At 55.1% G+C, this 27,865-nt stretch overlaps 1 protein-coding gene across 1 annotated transcript; it reads right to left on the bottom strand.

Annotated features, from left to right (window-relative positions):
• Window positions 1-16,459: 16,459 nt before the first annotated feature.
• LOC131818715 (chymotrypsinogen B-like) lies at window positions 16,460-17,244 on the bottom strand (the record flags this gene model as incomplete). Its single annotated transcript, XM_059153354.1, has 2 exons — window positions 16,460-16,621; window positions 17,098-17,244. Coding segments are annotated over 2 exons (309 nt in total), but the record flags the coding sequence as incomplete, so codon positions are not given.
• Window positions 17,245-27,865: the final 10,621 nt, after the last annotated feature.

Here is a 27,865-nt window from a genome sequence, read left to right as displayed (position 1 = left end):
GAGAGGTGAGCCGTTCCTAGAGCCCGGTGCACGGGACACGTGGTTCTGGTGGCTCCTTGCATGGCCCCAAAGGCTGTCCGAGAGAAAAAGAGGCTCCTGCTTGTGGATCCAGTGTGCTCCCGTATGATGTCCACGTTCTTATGGAATCTTCTGGGCAGAGTGTGGTTCTCTGCCATCACCCAAGACATTAGGAGAATCTCACCTTTCACAGTTATTTTATGTCCTGGAAATCTCCCAATCAGTCCGCAGCAGCAGGCTAATAACTGTCGCTCTCTGGTATACCCCATCAGCAACATCCGCACCCGCTGGTCTGGTCCCAAAACCCCCGGTCACTGCGGGGAGGCTGTCCCAGAAAAGCACCTATGCGAGTGGTGTCTTTCCACAAAGACGACTTTATTCAATCCTAATGCAAGGTTAACACAACTGTCCAGCAGTTTCAGGATTCCCAACTCAACGACATTTCACACGCATTTAACTTGGCTCCCTTTGTGCCCCACAAGGCAAAGTCCAGAAACACAAACTCACAACACAAAGATACAACCAGGGTAAGAAGCTCAGGAAACGAACGTGAGGTCCGTCTGGGACCAGCTGAGAGGAGGCCTCCGCGGGTCTGAACTTACCGCTTACTCTGCTCAACGCCGAGCAGCGAGGCTGCATACAGGATCAGTCGGGCAGATATCTGGTGGCATCTTGCCTTCCTAACGTGGCCAGACGCAAAACGGTCACCGTGTGGAGAGTCTGACAGCTTGTTGCCGAAGTCCTCGCTTTCTAGCGGGGTGTGATCAGCCTTGGGCCCCTGCAGGTCTCCTGGGGCTAGTGATCGGCCTCTCAGTTCTTTCGGGCTCACACGGCCTCACGGACTATCAGCCCGTAGTCCTGCCGGTCCGTGCTGGCTTCGGGGAAACCTGGCCATGGCTCCATCGCCCTTTGCCCGCTTGACATGAGTGACTCCATCTTGCTCTCTACAGAGGCTCTCATGGGCTTTTGCTTTAAGCCCCCGTCTGGAGTACAGGTGGCAGACACCTCCACATCCCCTGTGAGTGGGGATGACATGGTCCAAAGGCACCGGGAGGGCTTCGCCTTTTGTAGTTCAGACACGGCCTGCCTTCGCGCAGGTCCCCACTCAAACACAACCTTTTTGTGGGTTTAGAGACGGGAGTGAGCAAATCCCCAGGGAGGGTGCATTCTCCAAAATCCGAATCAGCTAACCCAACACCAGCTTCTTGTTGGTCCCAGGCACGGGCAGTGACACTGTAAGTTGCTGGCTTGATATCCCGAGTGGCTCCTGCCTGCGTTTTCCCTGAGAATTTCACAGCTTGAGAAGACCTTGGCCCCTTCCTGGATTTATGACCCAGGACGAGTGGGTCACGTGCACCACTGTCACATTCAAATGAGTCCCAGCCTGACCTGCGTTTTCCAGTCTTTCCCGTCATCGATGTAGCAGGTTAGTACACTGCACACCTGCATCAGTTCGCATCCCTGTGACCGCATCACTGAGCACCGGCGACATCACATAACCAGGGGCAGCTCAGTGAACATAAATCGAGATCCTTCCCACACGCAGGCAGACAGCAGTGGGCTCCTTTCCAAGAGGAAGAGAGGAAAGCTTTTGCAAGACCAGTCACCGAGGACTAGCCTCCTTTAGCCTGTTGTTTTCTTTTGACCTTTCTTTTTTGGTTGTTTGTTTTGTTTCAAGGTTTTAAGTCCTCTCTACAGCCAACGTGGGGCTTGAACTCCCAACCCTGAGATCAAGAGTCACCGGCTCCACTCCGTGGACTGAGCCAGCCAGGCGCGCCAAGCTTGTTGTGTTCTCTGCATGGCCGGAGCCACGGAGGCTGTGGGCCTCTGGGTTCCATCCTTGGAGTCTTACCGTTGGTGGCCACGAGCCCTCGCTGCTCCCAGGAGGGACACGGGGCTACGGTGCAGAGAGCGTGTGGCCACAGGACTCCGGTTTCTAGCACATCATTACCCAGAGTCACCTCCTCCTGTTCACCGAGGGTTCAATCAACTGCTTATGTGGGATCGGGCTGGCCTCCACAGCGCCCCGATCTAAGCTCGGCCCCTAGTAAGACTTCGCCCATAGGTTTTGCCAGCACAGCGCATGGGCTCCTGTGTCAAGGAGTCCCCGAAAAGGCTCCTTTCCCTATCCACCCTGCCCCCGGCACATCTGAGAAGCTTCTAGAACTGCTCTTCAGTTTTCTAACAGTGAAGTTACACGAGTTAAAGGCGCCCGCTCCTCTCAGCTAGAATCTGGGTAATGGGCCCATTCAGTGGCTGAAGATCCCAGTTACCCCAGAGCAAATCCCACAGGGCTTGCCTACTTCATCTGGGGTGCCCCACCTGGTATTTGTAAGGGGAGTGAGCGGTCCCCCTTCTCAGGACGGACACACCTCACAGGGCCTTTTATCCAGGCCGCCCAGCCGGGTGTTCCCTTGGCTGTTCCCTTGTGTGTCGGGACGGGGGCAGCCGTGTCCTTTCGGTCCACGTGGGACACCACCTCCCCAGGAGGGCATCCGACCCCTGTTGGAGGAGATCGTCGAGAAGACAGGCCCACGACTGAGCCACCAACTAGACCCAGTCTGCCAGAGGCTCCCGCCCCTCCCCCGACCTGGGAATGCGTGTTCCCCACTGTCCCTGTCCCAGGAGCCCCTGCGAGGATGAAGCCTTGAGAGATTAATGTGTTCGAGGCCACCTGGACGGTACACGTGACTGAACCCCACTGACGCCTCTCTGTGAACATGAGGTTCTGGACGGCGGGTGTGGAGATCTGCTCCTGGGGCAGCGGCCCACAAGAGCCTTCATGGAAGCCCCTCCTCACGAAACCTGCGGTCTACCAGGCCTCGGGGGTCCACCTCTTCCTCCCCGCCCCCCCCCCCCCGCCACGGAAGCTGGTTTCAGATCTCACCCGGAGAGCTCCCGGGGTTGTAACCCACCCGTCCGAAGCGACAGGGCTCAGCTCCACAGATGACACGGGTACCCCTGCCCCACTCCGGACACGGTCACCAGGTCGGGTTGCCCCCCACGGGCCTCCGACGGACTCGCCATACACCGGAGCCCTCCCTTGTGCCCAGTTCATTCGCCGGAGCAGCTCAGAATTCAAGAAACCCGTTTCCTCACTAGGTTACTTTCTTACTGTAAAAAGATGTAAGCCGGAACAGCCAGACGGAAGGCAGGGGGCAGGGTCGTGGCAGACGGGCCCCAGCATCCGTGCTCTCTGGGGGCCGCACGCTCCTGAATCTTTGCCTGCTCTCCAACCCCGAGACCCCCAACTTAGTTCTTCCGGGCTTCTGTGGAGACTCCATTACATGGGCACGATCGATTAAATCATTGCCCACCGGTGACTGAACCCCATCTCCAGCCCCTCTCCTGTCCCCAAGGGTCAGGGCGTGCGACTCAAAGCGCCAACCGTTTCATCCCATGATTGGCTCCACTGGAAACCTGCCGCCCCATCCTTAAAGGGCTTCCAAAAGCCCCCCGTTAACCTAACCAAAGATGCCTCTAGGGCTCTCACCACTTAGGACACGGCCCTGGTTGTAGGAGGTCTGCACAGTGACAGGGACAAAGACCAGGGATGTATTTATTATACGTCACAGTACCACAACTGGGTTTACCCTTCACGGGACCATAGTGACCCAGATGACCCCTTCTTCATTTCCAACCCTGAAGAGGCTCACCTCGCCCAGAGTGGAGAGGAATTCTTCTGGCAAGGTCCTCCCCCTAATCACAGGGCACAGTTATTAAGTTGACTGGGATCGCTAAAACCAAGGCCCTGCAGGGCTCGGACGCGGTTCCTAGACACGGAGGAGAAGCCCCCCACCCCGGACACGCAGATCCTCCCGACCCACGTCCCTCTGCTCCTCCCACCCTGGAAGGGTCACCCCGCCAAAAATTTCCTTTAACAGAAAAGGCTGCCTGCTTCTTTCCAGTAAACCTGTGGTCCAATTTCGCCCACTAAGGTAAGCCGAATGGTAAACCTTTCTTGGGAGTCACGAAAACTCAAGGTTCCTGGCCACTTGCTCTGGACAGCCGCTCTCCAGACGCCAGGCCCTGAAACTGGCATGCCCCCAGCTACAGCCCCTCTGCTGCCCACCGTCCTGCCACACACTGCCCCCGTGACCCTGAGCCCGTCCCGGCTCTGCCCCCTTCACTAACCTCCGGGATTGGCAGTCACCTAAGCACCTACCCTAAGACACGGGCAGCCCCCAGTGGGCCTGTCCCACTTCCCGGAGAGAATCGTTCCTATTCCACCTGGTGACCCACCGAGAAAATAAAAACACGCAGTCCGGGGGCGCCTGGGTGGCTCAGTGGGTTAAGCCTCTGCCTTCGGCTCAGGTCATGATCTCAGGGTCCTGGGATTGAGCCCCGCATCGGACTCTCTGCTCTCTGCTCAGCAGGGAGCCTGCTTCCTCCTCTCTTTCTGCCTGCCTCTCTGCCTACTTGTGATCTCTCTGTGTGTCAAATAAATAAAAATCTTAAAAAAAAAATATGCAGGGGTGCCTGGGTGGCTCAGTGGGTTAAGCCGCTGCCTTCGGCTCAGGTCATGATCTCAGGGTCCTGGGATAGAGCCCCGCATCGGGCTCTCTGCTCAGCAGGGAGCCTGCTTCCCCCTCTCTCTCTGCCTGCCTCTCTGCCTGCTTCTGTGATCTCTGCCTGTCAAATAAATAAATAACATCTTTAAAATATATATATATATGCAGTCCGTTTGGGCTCAATGAGGCCCCAGCGTCCAAGTCAATATCATCTGAGGAAATCCCTCTAAATTCTGAGGGGAACTCCTTGTACCCACAAGGCATCGCCAGTGAAACTCACAGGTATACGGACCCCTGAGATGTAACCACTCGGACACGGACCTCAGGTTCCCGGGGGTGGTCCCGGCTAGGTCTTCCCAGGCGTGGGCGCGTCCACACCACCCCCACGCAGGGAACAAGCCCAAGCTCTTGGCCTTGCTGGTGGGACTCGCCATGTGGAGGCCGGCAACTCTTCCTCGCCCGGTGAGGACAGAAAGCCCTGCGGAGTATGGAATTACACTGGCTGTGGTGACAGGAGCCCACCCTCTCCCACTGAAACGGCCCCATGTGGCCAGCACACAAGCCGGTCACCAATGACGGCGCCTCACCCCGGACTGGGTTCCCCCGAGGCTCTGACGGCTGTTCTCAAAGAACTGACTGAGCACACAGGGCAGACGCAAGGAGCGTCCCTTGCAGTCACTGACGTGGCAAGCATGTTCTACATGTTCTCCCAGAGGAACTCCAGGCCCAATCTGGTTTCACTTTGGAACGCCCCCCCCCTTTTTAAGATTTATTTACTTATTTATTTGGCAGACAGAGATCACAAGTAGGCGGAGAGGCAGGCGGCGGGGATGGGGGTGGGGGTGGGGGTGGGGGGACAGGCTCCCCGCTGAGCAGAGAGCCTGATGCAGGGCTCGATCCCAGGGCCCTGGGATCATGTCCTGAGCCGAAGGCAGAGGCTTTAACCCACTGAGCCACCCAGTTGCCCCGGAAGGGGCCGCTTTTAGGCAGTTCCCGAGGGGATGTGTTTTTTCATTTTTTAGACAGAGAGCAAGTGGGGGATGGAGAGAAGAAGGGAGAGAGAGACTCTTAAATAGGCTCCATACCTAGTGTGGAGTCCAACAAGGGGCTCGATCTCACGACCCTGAGATCCTGCCCCGAGCTGAAATCAAGAGTCCGACGCCAGACTCCCTGAGCCACCCAGGCGCCCCCACGACGGGATATTTCAACAGCCCTACAATGAGACGTAACCTCCACCAGGATTCAAACACCTCACAGTAAAAAGTATTGCTTGGGGCACTCCAGGGGGGACTTCATGCCGAGGGGTCCCTCTGGGGAGGCGGTCCTGGCAGCATCGCACCCCCGCACAGGCCACCTACCCCACACGCGCTCCACGGCCCAGCCCATCTGTGCCGTCTCTGGGCATCACCTGATTCTCTAAGGACTGAGAAGCCCCCAAGCGTCACACAGGCCTCACTGGCCCTTAAACCACCCACTCAAACAGGCAGGACACCTGCTCGGCCTTCTCACGCTCCAGAGGACACACTCTCCAACCCTCCAGACGCAGCCACGCACACGTCCGCCCCTCGCACTTGCAGGCCAGCACCCCTCAGCGTTAGCCCCACACAAGTCCTCAGAGTCTGCAGCAAACACCCGTCTACCTGGCTTCCTACGGGGTTGATGCCTAAATGCCCTCCCCCAGCGCCAGCACAATCTATGGCCCTTGAGCACCAGGTTCTAGAATCCTACTGGGCTCTTTGAGAATCCAAGGCCCTACCCAGCCCCATCCAATCTGAACAAGTCCCCGCCCTGGCTGAGGTTAGAGACCGGCGCCTGCAGAAGCTCTGCCCGGCTCGAATGCCTGAAGGGTGGAAGGGGGGCTTCACGGGGGGCTGACCCTGGCGTCAAAGGCCTTTCCCTTGCCTGAGAGCTGAGAAGTGAGAGTGACACCCCGCTTCCTCTTTCTCCTGCTGTTTCCTCAGGGCACCCCTTGGGACCAACTGTCTGCCGTGGACGGGTGTCTTCTTCACTGACGGTGACAGCACCGTCACACGCAAGCAGCTGGCTGGGGACCACGGCACTCCGGCCCAGCCAACAGGTAGAACCTGTAGCTGCTGGCCCTGCCCTTGAGGAGATGGCGAGACGGGCCTTCTGAGGTCCACACTCCACAGACCGACCTTGTGGTCCGGTCTGACCAAGAGCCAAGGGACGAGTCCTCACAGAGGACCAGCCCACCTGGGCTGCCCGCACAGGGAAGCAGTCAGCGCCGGCCCCAGTTCCCACCGCCATTCATCCCACACACTAACTGCTCCACTGAGGCCATTCGCGGCAAAACCTCAGACCCCTCCCTCCGGCCAGCGCCCACCCTTCCCAGTGCGCGCGAAGGGACCCACACAAGCTCAGGTCGCAGGGGGATTCGTGCCTGAACAGCCCTGGGCTCGGGACTCCCCCCCTCCACTGCCGCAGCCAAGCTGGGGACAGACAAGTACGTTCTCTGCTCCCTGATCAGACCATGGACACTATCCTGCTGGGGACACGGTCCTGGGGAGACCTCCCCGCCCCCACCCGCCTGCCAACAGACCGCCCTCCCTGGCCCCTGCCGCCCTCTGCTGGGCCTTCCAGAGGGGCCAGCGATGCCCCTGATGCTTCCCCAGGGCTCCCCTCGGGGACTCCCCCCACCCACAGCTCCTCCTCAAAGCAGGCCAGCTCCTTCCTTGTTAGCCCTGTCCCCTGGGACCACCTGACCAGGGTGCCCCCTCCAGCTCTCTGGAGACTCAGCATGGATGCTCTACCACAGTGCTCCCTGGGACTCACTACCGCCCCCAGGCGGCTAGCGTCTTCAAGACACCCTCCTGCTCGCTTCTTGCCCGCTGGGCCTTCACACCCCATGCACCCACACACCAAGTGTTACAGAACACCCCCCCACACCCAGTTCCACTTCGTGTCATTTCTGGCAGTCGTCACACCTGCACCTTCCAGGACACTGTCCTCATTACTTTGTCCTGATCCCACGCCTCACTTCTGTAGGATTTTCCCAGCAGCTCAACCTCCAGTTCACACTGGTGAGCTCAGCAAGGCACACAGCCCAGCGTGAGGCCCGCATCCCTGAATCCCCGTGCCCAGGTCGGGAGCCCATCAGGTTAGTGGGAGAGGACTTCCCGGGGAGTCCTGGCGACAGTGGGGACACTCCAAAAGCAGCCACATACCCACCAGTCGCTCTCCGCGAGGGCTGCCTCATGAAGCTAAAATCCTGGCTAGTTTTCAGGCAACAGAAACCCTCTCTGGGGACCCACCAGTGGGCTCAACAAACGAGGTTTTGGAGGTGGGGGTGCTTGACCTCGGGCTGCGCACAGCCTGGGGGTTAGGGTTACTGGTAGACCCAGGGCTTCAGCATCACACAGACACGATGCTGGAACACGACAGCTCCCACCCGCCCCTGCACCACAGGATGGAAACACCAGGAACGCTGGAGAGCCCAGCTGGCAGGGCTCAGGCCAAGCACGCCACGCATCTGGGCAGCAAAGGGACTGAATCTCTTTTTAGGCGGTGTCCCCCTGCAAGCAATTCTAAAGGACACTCCCCTCCTCCCCACTTCTGCACACGTGGCTACAAGCTGATGCCATACGACTGTGTCAGAGGCCTTGTCGATGGCCCAAGATGTTAAGATATTCCACGACGGTGCCTCAGTCTCTGAAGGAATTGCCAGGGCCTCGGAGATCCCCAAGCCACTTTCACGGCTGAACTCGAAGTTTGGGGCCGGGCTACGCACTGGATTTCAGACGAGCGCCCGTGCAATTAGTCCAGGATCTGCTTCTATCATCTTCACTCGACGGTAATGAAGTAATGGTTGGTTAAACGTGCTCTACCTGACTTCTAAGCCAGCCTCTACCGGTGCTGCTAACACGGTCCGCGCCAGGAGCTCCCCGGGCATCACAGCAGGGGCTGATCTAGGGCTCGGTTGTAAGAAAGCATCTGACTAGAGCTGGTGATTCCCCAGGGCCTCCTTTCCAGAATCGCTGCCTCAAATAAACCCTACGCCAGCTGCTTGCCTCTGCACGGCCATACCCCTGCTTTCCTGTGTTTTGGAGATCTCACCCTTCGACTTCGTTTTTCCCTTCTTGGGCTTTCACTCCCGCGTGTGTCTGGTTGAAATTCACCTATAAAGGGAGTCCGGGAAATGCCGGGCGCGGGCATTCCTGAGTCTCCACAGGATGTGGCTGCGGCTGGGGTGAGCTCCCTGCTCTGCAGAGCCCCACGCACAGAGGAACGACCCCTGCCCCACAGAACCCACGATCCAGATGCAGGAGAGGCTGGCACAGGACAGGGTCTCCAACAGCAGGGCAGCCCAGGTGCGCCGGAGGTGTGGGGTGGGGGGAGCGCGGAGCAGGGCGCGCACCTGAGGCCGGTGAGGAGGCTGGCTGCAATCTCGGGCCCACAACGCCAGACTGGGAGGCAGCTCGGCCTGCGGGTCATCGCCCTTGATTTCTTTTGCCTGCACAGACTGAGCAGGGCCCCTGGTAGTGCTCCCTCTGTTGTGCTCTGGAGGACAGGGCCTCCACATCTGCGCAGGGCAGGGCCCCGGAGGCCCCTCATCAGGGGGAGTGAATCCACACACCTGCTACCTCAGGGGTCCCAGCACGAGGTCACCGGCAGCTCTGGTCAGTAGCAGCGCCTCCCTCCACCTGCCCTGGCCAGTGGCCAGGCCCAGGAGCCCTGCTTTCGGCTCTCTCCCCGGCACATTCTCCCCAGCTCTGCCAGGTGGGCACGTCTCCTGAGCCTTCCCGTGGAATAGACAGCCCCTGGGCCTTCTGCCTGACGTGGTGCCTTCCCTCTGCAGCACCACCTCCTGCACCTTCTCTCCCTACACCCCACCCCGACCCCGCAGACCCACTTGGCATTTCTGCCTCATCGACTGTGGCCCAGGGCTGGTTTCGGTGCTCCTGGGAGCCATCTTGGCAGCCCAGGGGCACCATCCCCCGGGGGCCTGGCCAGGGGCCCAAAACCTGTACCCTAGAAGAGTGCTCCCGGATCAATAAAATCTCCCTCCTCCAGGGGGAAGTCCTGCCCCCTTGACCCTGAATACTTGCGGGCTGAGCCCTACCGCACCCTTGGGGAACAGCTTCCTTCAGCTCTTACCAGGCCTGGTACAGCCTCAGGGCGGGGGTGAGGGGGTCGATGCCGGGGTGTCTGCTGGTCTGCAGGGCCCTGACCTAACGGCAGGCTTGTGCCGGCCTTGGTCAGCCTTGGAACCTGGCGACGCTGTGACTCAGTCCTGGACCCAGGCCTCAGCTTTCCTCACCAGGCGGACTCCAGAGGGGAGCGCCTCCTCCCGGGCTCTCAACAAGGCACACCGGCTTTCTCAGCGAGCTTTTAACTGCCCGAGAATCACTCTCAGCTTTTCCTTTTCTTTCCCCAAAACTTAACTGGGCTTAGCAACAGCCACACCATTTCACGGTCCTTGTATTTTCTCCCTCACTCAAGGTTTTTCAAACTTTTGACATACAGAAAGCCCTGGTGAGTTCTCTCCGGCCAAAATAGCACCCCAGGTCATCAGCGGTAAACATTTTAACAACTTCATGGTTACCTTGTTCCAGAGGCACAGAGGCCAGGAGTCTCCCTGCCAACCAGTGGCCCCTGGTCCAGCTCAGAACCCCACCCTGCAGCTGCTTTCTGGAGGCCACTCCTAGATGTAGCTCCCCATAAAGAAAGCTTATCAGAAGGCGCTCCCTACCTGGTTCGGGAGCCGCAGCTGTTGGGCAGAGGGAAAAGCTTCGAGAAGAGATGGGGCCTTTATAAACCCACAGCCAATCAGGGCTTTGGGCTGCCTGGAAAGGAGGCAGGGCCTGGCTCTCAATGATTCTCTTCAGCTGAGGAAATGCCCAGAGAGGACAGACAGCAGAGAGCTGCCTGGGGTGTCCACCATCCCTGTGTAAGCCGTCCCAGGATCCAGCAGGCTGTGGGTACCGATGCAGGCTGATACGTGGCCAGCAAGTAGTGTGACATTGTCCAGAGGTAGATGACGAACATTCTCGTCTGATCAATTCCAATGTTTCAGTTGGGTAGAAGCAAGTTCACCTGTGCCCGGACACAGAGAAGGTGGGGAGCGTGCATTGAGTCAAACACGCCTAACTCAGAACAAGAATATGGGGCAGCAGATCCTGTCTTCCAGAGGCTCTGTCTGCAGACAGGCACAGACTCCTGGTTCAATTGTACACAGTTTGATTAACTGTACTTAACTGATCGCAAAAATGTATACTTGGAATACGGATATGTAAACCAACATTTTCAACTGTAATTTTTATGAAACTTAAATGTAGATCAAGTATTCCTTTCGAGATCTGAGCATCTTGCTTGAAATGTGTTGAAAGTGCGATACACACTGGATTTCAAAGACTAAGTATGAGAAAAAGAATGTGAAATAAACTGTTAATTCTAAAACGTTGATTACATGTTGAAATAATAAGTGCCTATACTGGGTTAAATAAAATATAGTAATAAAATTAAATCACCTATTTCTTTTTACTTTTTTTGGAAGGCTAGCAGGTAATGCAAAAATCACGGATTTGGCTTACCTTCGGGTTTGCACACACCTAGTTGGAAGGAAGTCAAGACGCAAGGCACTGCAATGTGGTTCTCGCACTGGCCACTAGGTGGCAACCTTAACCCAGGACTGCGATTTTCAGATTCCAGGAGGCAGCTTCTCCAATGATCAATCTCGAGGGAAATCTAGAGGAAAATATGGAGACAGGGAGAAAAGTGGGAGAAAGACCCGGGAGAGGAAAGGACACTCTGAACTGCGGGTTGTGTGTGGCCATGACTGTGACCAACAGCAGGAGGCTGCAGGCTCAGCTCTGGGAGAATAAAATAGAAGTGCATTGTCTAGGGTGCATTGTCCCAGGCAGGTGGCTCAGTTGGTTAAGCCTCTGCCTTTGGTTCAAGTCATGATCTCAGGGTCCTGGGATCGAGCCCCACATTGGGCTCTCTGCTCTGCAGGAAACCTGCTTTTCCCTATCTCTCTGCCTGCCTCTCTGCCTGCTTGTGATCTCTGTGTCCAATAAATAAAATCTTTAAAAAAAAAAAAAAAGTGCATTATCTACCTGCCCCAGGCCCGCCTATGCCGGCTAGTGCAGCTGTCCTTGGATAAATGGGTCATGCAGAAACTGTGCAGGTGAGGAGCCGAGGTGGTCAGAGAGACCACCTCCCTGCCCCCACCCATCCCTCCCAACTGCCTCTGGGTGCTGCTTTTCCTTGGAGACAGAGACAGAGCACGAGTGCAGCCCAGAGCAGTCTCCTGGTGGAAAAGGCAGTGATGAGCTGTGGCTGTGTACTACTTCTGGGTCCTGATCTCAAGGGACTGCCACCCACCAGCAGCTTTGGCCTCTCTCCCTGTGTGTTGGGCGACCCAGTACTCCATGCCCCATATGCCAAAACAATGAGAATTCTGAGGACATCCGCTCATTCAAATGGAAAATTACAGATTCCACTGGAAACAGATATGAGGGGGGAAAAAAACGGACCAAGACTTAAAATAGGCATAAACACCATACAAAATAAGATAATTTGCCAGCAATATCGAATTAGAACAAGAAACTAGGAGACACCTGGGTACCTCAGTCAGTTGGACGTGACCTTCAGCTCAGGTCATGATTCCAGGGTCCTGGGATCGAGTCCCTCATCAGGCTCCTTGTTCAGTGAGGAGCCTACTTTTCTTTCTTTTTTTTTTTTTTTTTAAGATTTTTATTTATTTATTTGATAGAGATTACAGGTAGGCAGAAGGGCAGGCAGAGAGAGAGGAGGAAGCAGGCTCCCTGCTGAGCAGAGAGCCCAATGTGGGGTTCCGATCCCAGGACCCTGAGACATGACCCCGAAAGCAGAGGCTTTAACCCACTGAGCCACCCAGGTGCCCCTGGGAGCCTGCTTTTCAATCCTCCCCCTGCTCATGCTCTCTCTCTCTCTGCCAATTAGATGAATAAAATCTTTAAAAAAAATTTTTTTTAAAGAAAGTGTTAAAAAAGAAAAGAACAAGAAACTAGAAAAAGAGCCAAGAAGAAATGACAGACATGAAAACCACAGTGATTAAAGGAAAGAACATAATAGAAGACTTAACAGTAGAAGTAAGACAGTTGAGAAATTGTGGGGTGCCTGGGTAGCTCAGTTGCTTACGCATCTGACTCTTGATTTTGGCTCAGGTCATGATCTCATAGTCGTGGGAGGATCTCGGCATTGGGCTCCTGCTGGGCATGGAGCCTGCTCAAGATTCTCTCTCTCCCTCCCTCCACTCTCTGCCCCTCCCCAACTGCCCTTCCCCCTGCACACTTTAAATAAATAAAATCTTAATGAAAAAAAAAAAAGAAATTGATGGGTTAGAAGGTGGGTTAAGAAACTCTCTTGGAAGAATCAAGAAATGAAAGGAATTAGGGAGGATTAAAACGGGAAATGCCGGTGCCTAGAAAACAGGGGTGCCAGAAAACGAGATGAAGAAGAAAACAGAAACGGATACAACTCTCTGGGTGAAGGACCTGTAGATTCCTCTGATTGAAGGAAAGATGTAAAAAACCTTAGAATGGAAAACTCAAGGGTGCAACTCTATGATTCCATTTGTATGAAGTTCCAAAGGGGCAGAGCTAGGCCATGGCACTGAGGTCGGCAGAGTGGCTCTGCTGAGGCTACAGGAGCACCAAGATGGAAGGGGCGACCCGGTCTCAGTGCTATTCCCGGGTCAGTTTGCTGTGTGACTGTGATCTCATAACAATTCATCTAACTGGGGCACCCAGCTGGCTCAGTCGGAGGAGCGCATGACTCTTGATCTTGGGGTCGTGTGTTTGAGCCCCATGTGGAGGCGTAGATTGTACCTGAAATTAAAAAAAAAAAAAAAAAAGTTCATCGAACTACCCACAGTTTGTGCTTTTTCTTGTATTATGTCATTCTTTGATAAAAAGGTCACTGGAGGGGTGCCTGGGTGGCTCAGTGGGTTAAAGCCTCTGCCTTCCACTCGGGTCATGATCCCAGGGTCCTGGGATCGAGCCCCGCATCGGGCTCTCTGCTCAGCAGGGAGCCTGCTTCCTCCTCTCTCTCTGCCTGCTTCTCTGCCTACTTGTGATCTCCCTCTGTCAAATAAATAAATAAAATATTTTTTTAAAAAAAGTCACTGGACCAGGAGAGAGCACACTGCCATATAACTCCTAAGTTGAAGAAATTATAATGGAGATAGAAAAACTTAGGACGACATAAATAAAAATTTATGGGCCGCAATGAAAGCAGTGCTTTGAGGGAAATTTAAAGTCTGAAATATTTATATTAGGAAAGGGGAAAGGCAGAAAATGAATGAGCCACAGGGTCAAACTAAGAGGTTAGAAAATAACAAATAATAAACACAAAATAACTAGGAGACTAGTGTTACCCGATACCAAAGCCAGATGAAACGTTACAAAAAAAGAAAATTGTAGACCAGCATGACTCGTGAGTATAGAAGCAAAAGTCCTCCATAAAACATAAGCAAACCAAATCCACCGGGGTACTAAAAAGATTACCCACTGTGGCCAAATGGGATTTATCCCAAGCTCGCGAGGGTGATTGAACATAAGAAATGGACCAATGGAACACACTGTATTAACAGAAAGAAGAAAAACCCAAATGATGATCTCAAATGACGCAGAAAAAAACCTTTGACCAAATTCAACAGGCTTTCACGATAAAAAGCACACAGACAACTAAAAAATACAGAAGAACCTGCTCGACGCTAAAGGGCATTTATGAAAAAGACACACAGGAAACGTTGCATCCAATGGTGAAGGACTGAAAGCTTTCCCGCTCAGATGGGAACAAAAACAAGGTGTCTGCTCTCACCACTGCGAGCAAATACTGTATTGGGAATTATGGTCAGAACAAATTAGACAAGAGGGAAAAAAAATTAATAAAAGTCATTGAAATGGGAAAGGAAAAAGTACAGCTACCTCTATCTGCGCATGACACGATCCTACACACAGAAAAGCCCAAAGAATCGACAAGCGAGCGATTCAAGTTAATAACTTCAGGAAAGTGCCATGATGCAGGAGAAACACAAGAACATCAGTTGAGGTTCTGCACCCCCGTGCCTATAACATTCTGAAAAGGAATTTAAGAAAGCTGCTCCAGGGGCACCTGAGTGGCTCAGTTGGTTAAAAAATCCAACTCTCGGTTTCGGCTTAAGTCATGACCTCAGGGTCGTGAGATCGAGCCCCGTGTGGGGCACCGTGCTCAGTGTGACGTCAGCTCGAGAGTCTCTCCCTCCCCCTCTTTCTGTCCCTTCCCACGCTCTTTCTCTCTCTCGCAAATAAATGGATTTTAAAAAGAAAGTTACCCATTAACCGTAGCATTGAGTTAATGAAATAGTACAGGAAGGTTTTAGACAAAGAGCTGACTCAAGCCGGGAGCATCTTGTCACCCCAGACCGCGAGGAAACCCCGAAACCCTGTTTCAGATGTCAGCGCGTCTCCGAGCCAAGGGGAGAAGCTCCCACCGGTCGAGGCAGCACGGTCTGAGCTTCAATAAGGACAACAATTACAACAGAGCGAAACCCTCGTGGACATTTAAATGTTTATTTATCTTTTTATTTTTTAGAGGGGCTGGGGAGGGGCCGAGGGCGAGGGAGGGAGAGAATCTTAAGCAGCTCCAGGTCAGCATGGAGCCTGACGCGGGGCTTGATCTCACGACCCTGGGATCATGATGTGAGCTGAAATCAAGAGTCGGACACTTAACTGCCTGAGCCCCCCAGGGGCCCCCACCATTGTATACCCTGAAATCCGCAGGAATGTCGTAATTCTAGAACACAAAAACATCATGGGCTGGGTCACTTTTGGAGGATGATTGAGGGCAAACATCCTGAAAATCAGTGAGAGAAAAGGCGTTTAAAAACTCTGTAAAGGAGGCACCCGGGTGTCTCAGTCTGTGGGGCAGCTGACTCTCGATTCCAGCTGAGGTCCTGACCTCAGCATCATGAGATAGAGCCCTACCTCGGGCTCTGCCCTCAGTGCAGAGTCTCCGTGAAGTCTCTCTCTCCTTCCCCCCTGCCCCTCCCCAGTGAGCACATGCTCTCGCTCTCTCTCTCTCAAATACATAAGTGTTACCCAAAAAACCTGGAAAGGAGAAGTTGGTAAACATTCCCCCTCCACATGCTCTAGGAACAGCGCTGCTGGGCAACTGACTGATAGGTGGGGGCGTCCCTCTGGAACTATTCCAGACCACAGAGGAGAAATCCATGTTAAAATGAAGCTGCCCCCATTGCACAAGCCCCAGATGAACCAGCGAACCCAGGCGGCGAGCATCGGACCAGCTCACCTAACGAGAAGAGAGGCAGCCAGTCCTGACTGCTCTGATGGAGGAAGCCGGCGCCCCCCCTCCAGCGGGGCCAACGGCATTGAACCAAAGTCTGACCCGGCCTCTAGATTTAACTGCTGAATCCCAGAAACAGAGGACAAGGAGGGAGCTGAAAGGAGAGCGGTGCCAAGCTCTGGTGCTGGACTGGAGATCTCCCCAGCTACGGAGGCTTAATGCGAGTCGAGCCTGCGCGGGCGCAGGATCCCAGGCAGGGAAGGGCCAAAGGCACTGGGTACGGTGGGAGCTGGGAGCACGTGGTCACAGGAGAAGGCTTCATGGGCCGGCGATCTCGGTCCCAGGGCCCACCTTTCAGGGCTGTGGGCTGCATAGCCTAGCCAAGGACCACTGCCTTCCAGAAAGCTCTTTGGGTAAAGCTGGGTCCAACAGGTAGCAACTCAGTTGGAGCCCATGGAGTCCTGAGCAGGGAGGAGAATCAGAGCGTCCCTGAGAAGCCGGGAATGTGAACAGAAAAGGTGGTACGGCCACCTGGGCAGGTGACAGAGACTCAGCCCCACGCCTCCTAGACCGTACAGAGACACATATGAACTCGGTGCTTCCCTCGTATGCTTTTATGAGCTCATCATTGAATCACGGGCTCAGCTGGCAGCAAGTATTTCCTGAACCCAAGGGATGAGCTCGGTGACGCGGGCGTACACAGCAGGAACAGAGGTGGAACAGACGCTGCTGCTCCAGGACACGACGCCCACCAGGGTCCAGACTCCAGCCTTCTGGCAGACAAGGGGGCCCCCAGAGTCGCCCTGCAGGAGGACAAAAACTAGTTTCCAAGCCTGAAGTGGGATTCCAAGGCCCCAGTGTGCCCTGACCTGCTCCAGCCCAGGTCCTGTGCAGAGAAATGACACGCCTGGGCACGATGACCAAGCAGGAGACCCTTCAATGTGGGCCCCACAGCAGCCTCGGCTCTGTTACCATCTCCCGGCAGGTGGCCAACCCTCTGACCCGGCCAGTGCCTGTGCAACAGGCCACAAACATCCAGCTCCCAGGGGCTGGCGTGAGGGGGCTGTGGCCACCGAGGCCCCCGGGAGCCCCGCGGCACGCCCAGGCCAGAGAGAGCCCTTGGGCAGAGGCCCCTGCTTCTGCGGGTCCGGGCTGGGGTCTGGGCAGCTGGCCGGAGCGAGGGGGCCAAGACACGTGCAGAGAGGACCTGCCCTCTGGGCTGAGCAGGGGTGGCATGAGGTCCGACGGGGAGCACCAGGGTGGCAGAGCCGGGCCATACCGAGCAGGAGGACACGCCGCTGGCACCCGTGCAAACCATCACATTCGTGATCCTGCTGCCCCAGAACTTCATGCAGTCGGCGTTGGACAGGAGGGGCAGGGCCGCCTGCTGCAGCTTGTCGGGGGTCTTGTAGGCTGGAGGGACACAGCAGGCCCGGAGGGGTCAGGGCCTCTCCTTCCGCCCTGACCCCCTGGACAGTGCCACACACAGCCACTGGCCTCAAGTCAGGAGGGAAGTCGGGCCTGGAGGTGGGGCATGGCAGTGAGGGGGCCACGCTTGCCGGTGCTTCCGTGCTTCTCCGCAAGGTGGTCTTCAAGGACAGAGTGTTTAAGCTCATCTTTTTATTTTTAGGTATTTATTTATTTGACAGAGAAAGCAGAAGCAGGGGGAATGGCAGGCAGAGGGAGAGGAAGAAGCAGGCTTCCTGCTGAGCAGGGGGCCAGATTCAGGTCTCCATCCCAGGACCCTGGAATCATGACCTGAGCCGAAGGCAGACTCTTAATCGAATGAGCCAGGAATTATTCATGCATCAATTAATTATTATCATTAATTATTAAAGAAAACAGGACTTCGGTTCTGCCCCATCGAATGACACACAGGGAACACAGAAAACGTGGGGTTGAATTGTCCCAGGCGCTGAGAAAAAACAGGTGTCCTCCATACGTCTGTGAGGACCGGGGAATTCTCGGCACCTGTGCAAGCAACGTTGGGCTCCTGCAGCCCCGGAGGACAGGCAGCCCTCCCCCGGGTAACACAGGCCAGCGCCTGCCCTGTTGCCCCTCGGTCACTCAACACAGCAGATTCTTGCCAAAACACGTCAGCATACCAATCGCTTTCTCCATAACAGCAAAGACGTTAGAACAAAATTGGGATGAATTTACACAGCTGACCACTTTACAGTGAACGGGTATCCGCACCAGTGGGGATAAATCTATAACATAACACAGGCAGGGAAAAGCACTTTGTCTTTTGTTTTTTGTTGGTTTATTTATTTATTTGACAGAGATCACAAGTAGGCAGAGAGGCAGGCAGAGAGAGAGAGAGAGAGAGAGGAGGAGGAAGTAGGCTCCCTACTGAGCAGGGAGCTAGATTCGGGGCTCGATCCCAGGACCCTGCGATCACGACCTGAGCTGAAGGCAGAGGCTTTAACCCACTGAGCCACCCAGGTGCCCCTGTCTTTTGTTTTTAAAGTACGCTCGCTCTCCACGCAGCATGGGGCTTGAACTCTCCACCCTAAGATCTAGGGCGGCATGCACCAAGCCGGGTGCCCCGGGCACGCTTTAAAATTGACATAGTGGGCGCCTGGGTGGCTCAGTGGGTTAAGCTGCTGCCTTGGCTCAGGTCATGATCTCAGGGTCCTGGGATTGAGTCCCGCATCGGGCTCTCTGCTCAGCAGGGAGCCTGCTTCCTCCTCTTTCTCTCTGCCTGCCTCTCTGCCTACTTGTAATCTCTCTGTCAAATAAATAAAATCTTTTAAAAAAATAAAATAAAATAAAATTGACGTAGTGTGGGGCGCCTAGGTGGCTCAGGCTGCCTTCGGCTCAGGTCATGATCCCAGTATCCTGGGATTGAGCCCCACGTTGGGCTCCCTGCTCAATGGGAAGCCTGTTTCTCCCTCTCCCACACTTCCTGCTGTATTCCTTCTCTCTGTCACCCCTAGTTCATGTTTTAAGAAGAAAGTAATACTTGCAAAACCCTGATAATAGATTTGTGGTTGTCATATTATTTCCTGTAATTTTTACCATTCCCTCTTCTTTTTTAGTGGAAAATAAAGGACTGCACATATGCCTGGCACAACAGATGAAAATCCGAGGAGAGGCACAGAGAGTCTCCTGCGACCCCACCCGGCTCTGCTCACAGCATCCCTGCCTGAGACCCGCCTGGGGCTGTAGGACTCAGCAGAGGCCCAGACTGGGCTCTGGCACCCTCCTGGCTCAGAGAGCCGCAGAAGGACCCTGGTGTTCCCGGCAGCCTCTGGGGAGAGGCCCCCAGGTTCAGGGAAGGGGGCTCCAAACACCCTTGTGGCCAGGTCCTAGGGCTCGCCCTGGACAGGGCACTTCGAGCTCCTTCTGTGGCGCTGGCAGCAGAGCCACTGAGGGCTGGGCCCTCCTCCTCAACCTGCTCCAGGGCTGGTAGGTCCACTCCTGGGGTCCCGACACTCACAACCAAAGGCAGCCCCCACAAGGGCAAAGCAGGAAAGAAGCCAGAGAAAGGCTATGTTGCCGTCGTCAGAATCATACGAGACAACCATGCTGGGAGCCCTGCTTTTAAGTCCCCTAGGCAACCCCAAGCCCTGCCCAGCCAGAGGAGCCCAAGATCCATCCTCCCTGTTATCAAAGGACCTAGAGCGATAAGTGGGGTCAAGCCCCTGGCACAGCTGAGCTGGACTCAGCGTGGGATGTCCCAGCCGCTGGGAAAAGGGCTGCTGGTCTGATGCATTTTCACCCCTAAGACTTGGCAACACCTGGCATCCCGAAGGCTGAGTGGGCGGTGCCGGCACCCCAGCCAGGAGCTCGGGTCCCACAGAGCCCAGCTCTGTGCAGCCTTTAGCCAGTGTCAGATGCAGGGACCAGCCATGGCCAGGGCAACGGGGAGCAACCCTAGCTCCTAACCATAGGCAATCCCACCACGGGGCTTGAAGAACCCTGGCTGTGGTCACCAGGAGGCCGCCAGTATACTGAACATAGGCAGCAGGTGCTCAGCAAAGAGTATTTTCAGTGAGGGGCACCTGCGTGGCTCAGAAGGTTAAGCCTCTGCCTTCGGCTCAGGTCATGATCTCAGGGTCCTGGGGTTGAGCCCCACATCAGGCTCTCTGCTCAGCAGGGAGCCTGCTTCCCCCTCTCTCTCTGCCTGCCTATCCGCCTACTTGTGATATCTGTCTGTCAAATAAATAAATAAAATAAAATCTTAGGGGGGGAACAGTATTTTCAGCGCAATGTCATCTAGAAGTGTTGTACAGGTGGTCCAGGTCATCGAGGGGGTCCCTTTCAAACCAGCCCAGCCAGGTAGCTCCTGAGCATGGCTGACGGGGTGTGTGGGGTGAGGACATTGCGCTCATGGAGGCCACAAGCAGGTTCTAGGTGAGCAAACACATTGACAGGCCATCGTGCCCCTAGCCCAGGGCTCAACTCGGTCTCTTTCTTCGGTAACTCACAGCGTAAGGAACTAGTCACTGTAGACAGCTCCATGTCCCGTAAAATCGGGCACTGGTTCCACGCCATTAAATGATCCACAGGGAAACAACAGAAACGATGGTGATGATCCCAGAACACTGAGAAAAGGAAGGGGCAGGTAATAGGATGGTGATACACTTGCCACAAGTAGGGACCCGGTGACCTCTTGGCAGATCCTGGTGTAGACACTGGGCTGGGGGCTCCCGGGCACGTAGCACATGGCGCCCCTGTCCTCATAAGCCCCGAAGCCTAGTGACAGAGTCACACACCAAAATGACAGAAATATGACGTGGTGAGTCCCATTGTCCAGGCAGGGCAAGGAGAGCGCTGTGGTTCTGGAAGGTGGTCTGGGCTTCAGCCCTGAGCCGGTTTGTCAGGAAAGCTAGGGGTGGCCAGAGGGGTCTCCTCCCGAGGCTTCTGGGCACTGTGCTCCCCAGGCCTCCATCACCCCGGGAGAGGCATGCCAGAGCGAGCTGCACAGGGTCACTGCTCCTGATCCAGCGGCTGGAGGCTTTGTCTTGGTCTGTGCGTGCTTGGCATGGAGTTTGTTCCAAATGTTTCCGAGGGGAAAGCAGGGGCTCTGACCTGTGGGGACAGTGGCCACGGGCGGGGCAGGCTTCCAGAGGGACCCCGTCTCTAGGGCAGAGCGGAGGGAGCCACATTTGAGGGTGCCACATTTCCAGGAACATAGAGAGCCACCAGGCCTGAAGCTTTTCGACACCCCCCGCTGTGTGCCCCTCCCCCGCCCTGGGGGGGGTGCCCAGCCGAGTATCCACCTTGGCTGCTAGTGTGAGGAGTCCAAAGTTAGGGTCCACGTCAGGGTCATTTACATTTGCTGCGGTTTTTTTCTTTTTTTCCTTCCCTCATTCCAAGCAGGTAGCCCAGCCAACTGTATTTTCCTTGCCTCAGGGACTTTTCCAGAGCAGAAAGAGCTGGAAGTCTCTGGCTCTTTGGGTCTGTTGCACAAGTAAACTCCTGGCCCAGTGGAGTGTAAGAGGAATCTTCTGGAAAGGCAGGGACAGCTCCCCCAGTTGCAGAGGCGAGCGCAGGGGAGGCTCGGAGCCCCGAGGTGACGGCTACTCCCATCTGCTGCCATGTCTCCTACTTTGACAGTCAACCAGGCCTTGAGCTGAGCCCTCCTGGTGGCAGCAGCAGCAGCGAGGCCAACTGGGTGCCTGCCTGAGCCCTTCCCCCTTCTCCTCCACACAGCGGGCTGCCACAGAGGGTCAGCTGGCCCCAGCTCTCAGCCGGGAGGGGAGGCTCTGATTAGTGTCCCTGGGTCCCGCTGCCCCGAGAGGGCTGTGGCGAAGCCAGCGCCACACTGCTGCGCCCGGGGGGTCTCATGTGCGTGTGCCACTTGGCCCAGGGGCCGCCATCCTGAGATGCTGACTAGGGACTGCAACACCGCCTCCCCCAACCTCCCAGGGGAACCTACCCCCGCAAGCTCCATGATAAGCTCCCTGACTAGAGCCCTGGGCACCTCACCAGCCTTGTGTGTTTTTCCTAAACCCTGCCCACAACTTTGTAAAGTTCCCTCCATTTAAATTCAACTCAATACCCCAATGTTGAGGGGCACCTGGGTGGCTCAGTAGGTTAAAAGCCTCTGCCCTCCGTTATGCTCAGGTTATGATCCCAGGGTGCTGGGTGCCGATCCCAGCCCACATCGGGCTCTCTGCTCAGCAAGGAGCCTGCTTCCCCCTCTCTCTCCGCCTGCCTCTCTGCCTACTTGTGATCCCTTCTGTCAGATAAATAAATAAAATCTAAAAAATAACAAATTAAAAAATAACCCAATTTTGAGGGTGCCACCTGTTTTCCAGCAAGACCGTGACTGATGCAGTGCTTGTGTCCCTTGGCCCACTGAACATGGGGTTCTGGGAGGGTGTTGCTCACAGACTGGAGAAGTCCATGGGTAACCTCTTTGTCAGAGAAGAGGAGACCCCGCTGGCTCACGGGGTGAGGCTGTGGCATCGCCAATTAGCATCGGCAGAGGCCGAAGGGCAGGCGGAAACAGGCCCTCCGAGGCAGGTGGCTGTGGCACCGAGTCCCTCCAGGGTCAGCAGTGATCAGAAACCCGGGGGAGTTGGACCAATGGTGCAGGAGGACACAAGAAGCTGATGAAAACCACAAGTCATCAGGGAGATGTGCATCAAAACCACAGTGAGATACAGCTCATATCCATACAGGATGGCAAACAGAAGCCCAAAACAAACAAACAAAACAAGCAAACAAACAAACAAAAACCCAGGAAATAAGAATGAGAAAGGATGTGGAGAAATGGGATCCCTCGCACACTGTCCGTTCCTCAAAAAAGTACAGATTTACCCCATGATCTCGCAATTCCACCTTGGCGCATGCACCCAGAAGAATTCAAAGCAGATATTTGTACACCCATGTCTGTACCAACATTATCCATGGTATCTAAGACATGGGAGTAACACACGCCTAACCACAGATGAACACAAAAACAGAAGGTGCTCTATGTATGGAAGGGAATATCATTCGGCCTTACAAAGGAAGGAAATCCTAGGGCACCTGGGTGGCTCAGTGGGTTAAGCCTTTGTCTTCGGCTCAGGTCATGGTCTCAGGGTCCTGGGATCAAGCCCTGCATCGGGCTCTCCGCTCAGCAGGGAACCTGCTTCCCCCTCTCGCTCTGCCTGCCTCTATGCTTACTGTGATCTCTCTCTCTGTGTCAAATAAATAAATAAAATCTTTAAAAAAGAAAAAAGGAAGGAAATCCCACTCAGGCTACAGCATGAACAAAACTGTAGGGTGTCAGGCTCAGTGAAAGAAGCTAGTCACAAAAAGGCAAACTCGCTATGATCCCATTTATATAAGTCATCGGACAGAAAGCAGAATGATGGCTGCCTGGGGCTGGCGGGGGAGACAATAAAAGGTTAGAGTTTAACAGATGCAGAGCTCCACTGCAAGCAAGATGAAGAGAGTTCTGGACGTGGTGGGGGGCGTACACCAGTGGGAAAGCACTTAATACCACTGATGGAGTTCAGACATAGTTCAGATCTCAAATTACCACAATTTGAAAATTAAGAAAAAACACAGAAAGTGAGATGCTGCTTCACACCTACCACAATGGCGATGATTTTCTAGAAGGGAAAACAAGAGTTTTTGGCAAGGATGTGGAGAAACTGGAAGCCTTGCACACTGCTGGAGGGGATGGAAAAATCGGGTAGTCTCTGTGGAAAAAGGTATGATGGCTCCTCAGAGAGCTAAACATTGAATTATCATATGACCCAGCAATTTCCCTCCTAAGTATACATATTCCCTTCAAAAACGAGAACAGGGATTCAAACAGATACTTGTATGCCAATATTCACAACAGCCAAAACCTGGAAACAACCCAAATGCCCATCAGGGGACAAATGGATAAATGAACTGGGCACAGCCACACAATGGAATATTACTCAGTCATGAAAAAGAGCAGAGTACAGCTATATCCTACAACACGGGTCAACCTTGAAAACATCACACTCAAAGACACAACCAGGTCCCAGTGGCTCATGTACTTCATGATTCCAGTTCCGTGAGACATCCATAATGGACAAATCCATAGAGACGTACATTAAATTGAGGTTACCAGGGCTGGGGGAGAGGAAAATTGGCGTTATCCTGCAGGGGACGCACTTGAAGTGATGAGAACGTTTTGGGAACAGGGAGCATGGTTGTGCAAATTGGGAATGTAATTACTGCCACTGAAATGTACACTTAAAAAGGGTGAAAATGGATGGACATGGGGAGGGTATGTACTATGGCGAGTGCTGGGAATTGTGTAAGACTGATGAATCACAGACCTGTACCTCTGGGGCAAATAATACATTGTAAGTTAATTTAAAAAAAATTTTTAATGGTGAAAATGGGACATTTCATGTTATATATATTTTACCACAATTTTTAAAAACTGATGCAATAAACCCAAAACCATTGCTTCATCTGCTTGAAATGGGTGAATTGTATGGCCCATGATTTACACCATACCAACACGGACAAGCCTGGAACCTGACTTTGGGCTTGGAGGCTTACAGAGCCCGACAGACACTCAGCCCCACCAGGTAATGAGCTGGTGGGAAAGGAGTGGGGTACTTTAGGCAGAGAGAGCAAGGCTGGAGAACTCTGAACCCCCAAATCTCCATGAAGACCCCCATGCCAATACAGGTGCTCCCCGCCCCTGTCCGAGGGAGCCAGTCTCCATCTGCACGAATGCTCTGTGCCCACTGGGGCGGCCGCCTTCTGAGAGAGCCAGTTCTCTCCAGAACCTACACCACCCATCCGCACCCCTACCCGTGCCCATAGCACGAGTTGGTCCTTTCCATTTCCCTGTACCCACACCTTTCACCCTTCAACTTAAGTGGAAGGTGAGACACTGAAGATACAAACAGATGAGAACCAGACCACAGAGAACAGAGCTCTGCCCCCTCCACGCCCCCAACCTTCCACCCCCCAAGTCTGCAGGAACCACCACACCCTTTCTCCAGGACAAAGCTTTCCCCTGCCCTTGCCTGCCTTGGAGTTTGTGCCTGAGGCCAGTGATGGGGACGGACAACCTCGCTAGCAAGACGCCCCCCTTCCCCTTGGGGCGGTCTTCACCATCTTTCACAAAGGCCAAGCTCCCATGAGAGGCCTCCCCCAGGCGTCCCCCGACCAACTCCCTGGCGTGCATTGGACGTCGCCAGCATTTCCAGCCAAGAACACAAGTGAATCACAAAACCATTTGGTTGAGTGAAAAGAATCCACATACAAAGACAACATATAATCCCATTCCGTGTATATCAATTTCTAGAACAGGCAAAAGTAATCTGCGGTGAAAGAAATCGAACGGTGGTTAATGGTTACCTCAGAGAAGGGATAGCTGGAAAGAGGCATGAGGGAACTTTCTGGTATGATGGCATTATCTTATATCCTGGTTGTGGTGTTTGTTACACTATGGGGTGTGTGTGTGTGTGTGTGTGTATCTAATTGTCCCTCTGTTCACTTAAGACCTGTGCATCTCATCACATGTAAATTATACTTCCATATACGTTATTTTTAATACAAAGAAGAGTCTGGGATTTGACCTCCTGAGAGGCGGGGCTTCAGGAAGAGGGACCCCTTCACCTAAGGAAACTGACATTTGAGTTTCGGCCTCGAGCCATACCCCAGTCTTAGCCCTGTCAGCGGCGGAAGGACGCACTCCCTCCGCGCCACGCGGCCCCTGGACACCCCCCACCCGCCCCGCACAACCCCCACCAGGAGCCAGATTCTAGGAGGCGGCCCGGCAGGGATTGGCTCAGGGCCGGCTGTCCCCAGCAAAGCACAGGCGTCCCTGGAAAGAGCCTTCCCACGCTGTTTGTTCCCAGGGCGCACTCGGAGCGGCTCACCCTGAGCCACCCGCCCCCTTTTCCAGGAATTTCTTCAGCACCGCCCGCCAAACACACCAGCTGCTGCGCCCCTGCAGCGAGGTGACCCGCGCGGAGTCAAGCCTTTCCGAGATGGCGCGCCACCCGCCACCAGGGCCATACCTTCTCCCTTGCGGTGCGCAGGAGTAGGACGGGTGCGCTCCAGGAGCCCAGGACGCAGGGTTCCAAACCGAGGGGGGGAAGTTAGAAAGAGCGAAAAGTGAAACCAGGGAAATACTCGATACTGTCAGCTTTGTTGGCAGAACAGCCGGGTCGGGACACCCGGAGGCTCACCTTGGGACCCTGACGCCTTCGCTGCCTGTCCAAGCCCTGAACGCGCGAGGGCGGAAGAGCCCCGCGTCGAAAAAGGAGGGGAAGGGCGCGAGCCAAGGGGTCCTTCCTCGGGCTCCGGGGTCGCGACGCCGCTGGCCTGAGGGCCTCGGGCCCCGCCCCCCGCGGGAGTGCGTGCACGTGCGGCCCGCCCCCCCGCCGCCGCCTGCAGCTGCGCGCGTTCCCAGATCTCCGCCGCCCTCCCGCGAGGTGCGCGGGGTGGGCGGGGTCTCGCGCTCCAAGGCCGCGGCCCCACCCCCATCCGCGGCGCCCCTCCCACCTAGGGTCCTGCAAGGCCTCCGACCCGGCTTCCTCCCTTTCCGACAGGTGGAATGACGCACCCAGGGGTTGCAGCATAGCCATCAGCTGCTCCCAACTGCGTCTTCAATACAGCCCGACTCGGTCCCCCACCCCGCGCACCGGGCCTAGGCCTCCAGAGCGTGGCAAGTCGCTCTTGTCATTGCCTGGGCTTGCGCACAATCCCCGAGGCGCACTCCACCTGCTCCTGTAACTCACAGAATGTCCCATCTGGGTGAGGCCCAAGTATTAACCATGATAACTCCTCAGCTGTAGGAATGTACATTTTACTTTTTTCCCCCCTCTTTTCAGTAAATTCTCCCACTCCTTTCCCTATGCATGCTTCCTAAAAGCAGGAAAAATCTGTGTTTCTTTTCTTTTGTCCCAGCCCGCTCTGGGCCTGGTAAACCAGGCTGGAAAGGAGGAACGGGCTTGCATGCATAGCAGGGTCTCACAGAGGGGGCCACCCTCCGCCCCCTGCTTTGTGCCCGGCTTTCCCACCTGTTAGTGTGGCCACCCCTCCCTGTCATTAGACAGTCTTCTAGAATGCAGCAAGGGCACCGATCGGAATTCCAAGGAGTACAGAGGACCAACCAACATGGAACGTGCGTTAGGCCGGGTCCTAGCGCGGTCCTTTCATAATGGGGACAAGCATCCCCATTTTACTACTTAGAAACAAAACCAGAGAGGTCACATAACCTGCCCAAGACTGCACAGCTGTTCTGTGCGGAGCCACCATCAGTGCGACGGAAATGAAAAGCAGCCACGAGTTATCATTTTCCTTGTGTTTTGCGGGACTCACGCTGTACCTCACGCTCGCACCCTCACCCTCAAATTTCTCCTTCCCTGGATTCTTAAGTGCTGAGCAAGGGCCCCACTGTCCACCGTGTCACCCGAACCAGAAGCAGTCCTCCTTGCCTGCCCGCCCCACTCCATTTCCTCCTGCCTGGCCCAGCCTCCACCAGGTCCCACTGAGAGCATAACCCCAGGAGGCGCCATGCTCGATCCCAGGGGTACCTGGCATCTGGGTGAAGAGACCCGGCCTGCTGTGCGCAGGCAGTGGGTGGCCTGCCCCGCCGAGCCACGCTGCACATAGCCCAAGTGACCACCCCAGACACTGAACAGACCCTCACCGAGCCTTCTTGACCATCCCAAGGCCGAAGGAACATTCTCAGCCCTGGCCGGCTGCCCCTTGGTCCCCACTCCTCCTCCCTCCTTGACCACACTACCCAGGGCTTTAGGATAACGAACACAACAGCTCAGTTACTTGTCCAAGGTTCTCCAGCCCATGAGAGAGTAGGCTGGGGCTCAAACCCTGCCCAGGCCTGGCTGATGTCCCGACGTCCCTTCGTGGAAGAGGAAGCCCAAGTTCTCTGAGCTCTTCTCCATGGCTACCTTGTTTGGAACCACCTTTGCCCTTGACCCAGACCCAAGCAGGACCATGGGCCACAGCTGCTGCCATCACACACCCCGATGCCAGCCCTGCTCTGGCACATCCTACCTCCACAGGCACATGCCCAGGAAAGGGACTGCCACCTCAAGGTTTGCAGATAACAGCTTGGTGCACAGGGATATAACGGG

Source organism: Mustela lutreola, chromosome 16, assembly GCF_030435805.1.
Source record: "Mustela lutreola isolate mMusLut2 chromosome 16, mMusLut2.pri, whole genome shotgun sequence".
Classification (NCBI taxonomy): Eukaryota; Metazoa; Chordata; class Mammalia; order Carnivora; family Mustelidae; genus Mustela; species Mustela lutreola.
Note: the sequence above shows the minus strand (reverse complement) of the source record. Positions and strands in the feature narration are given on the sequence as shown.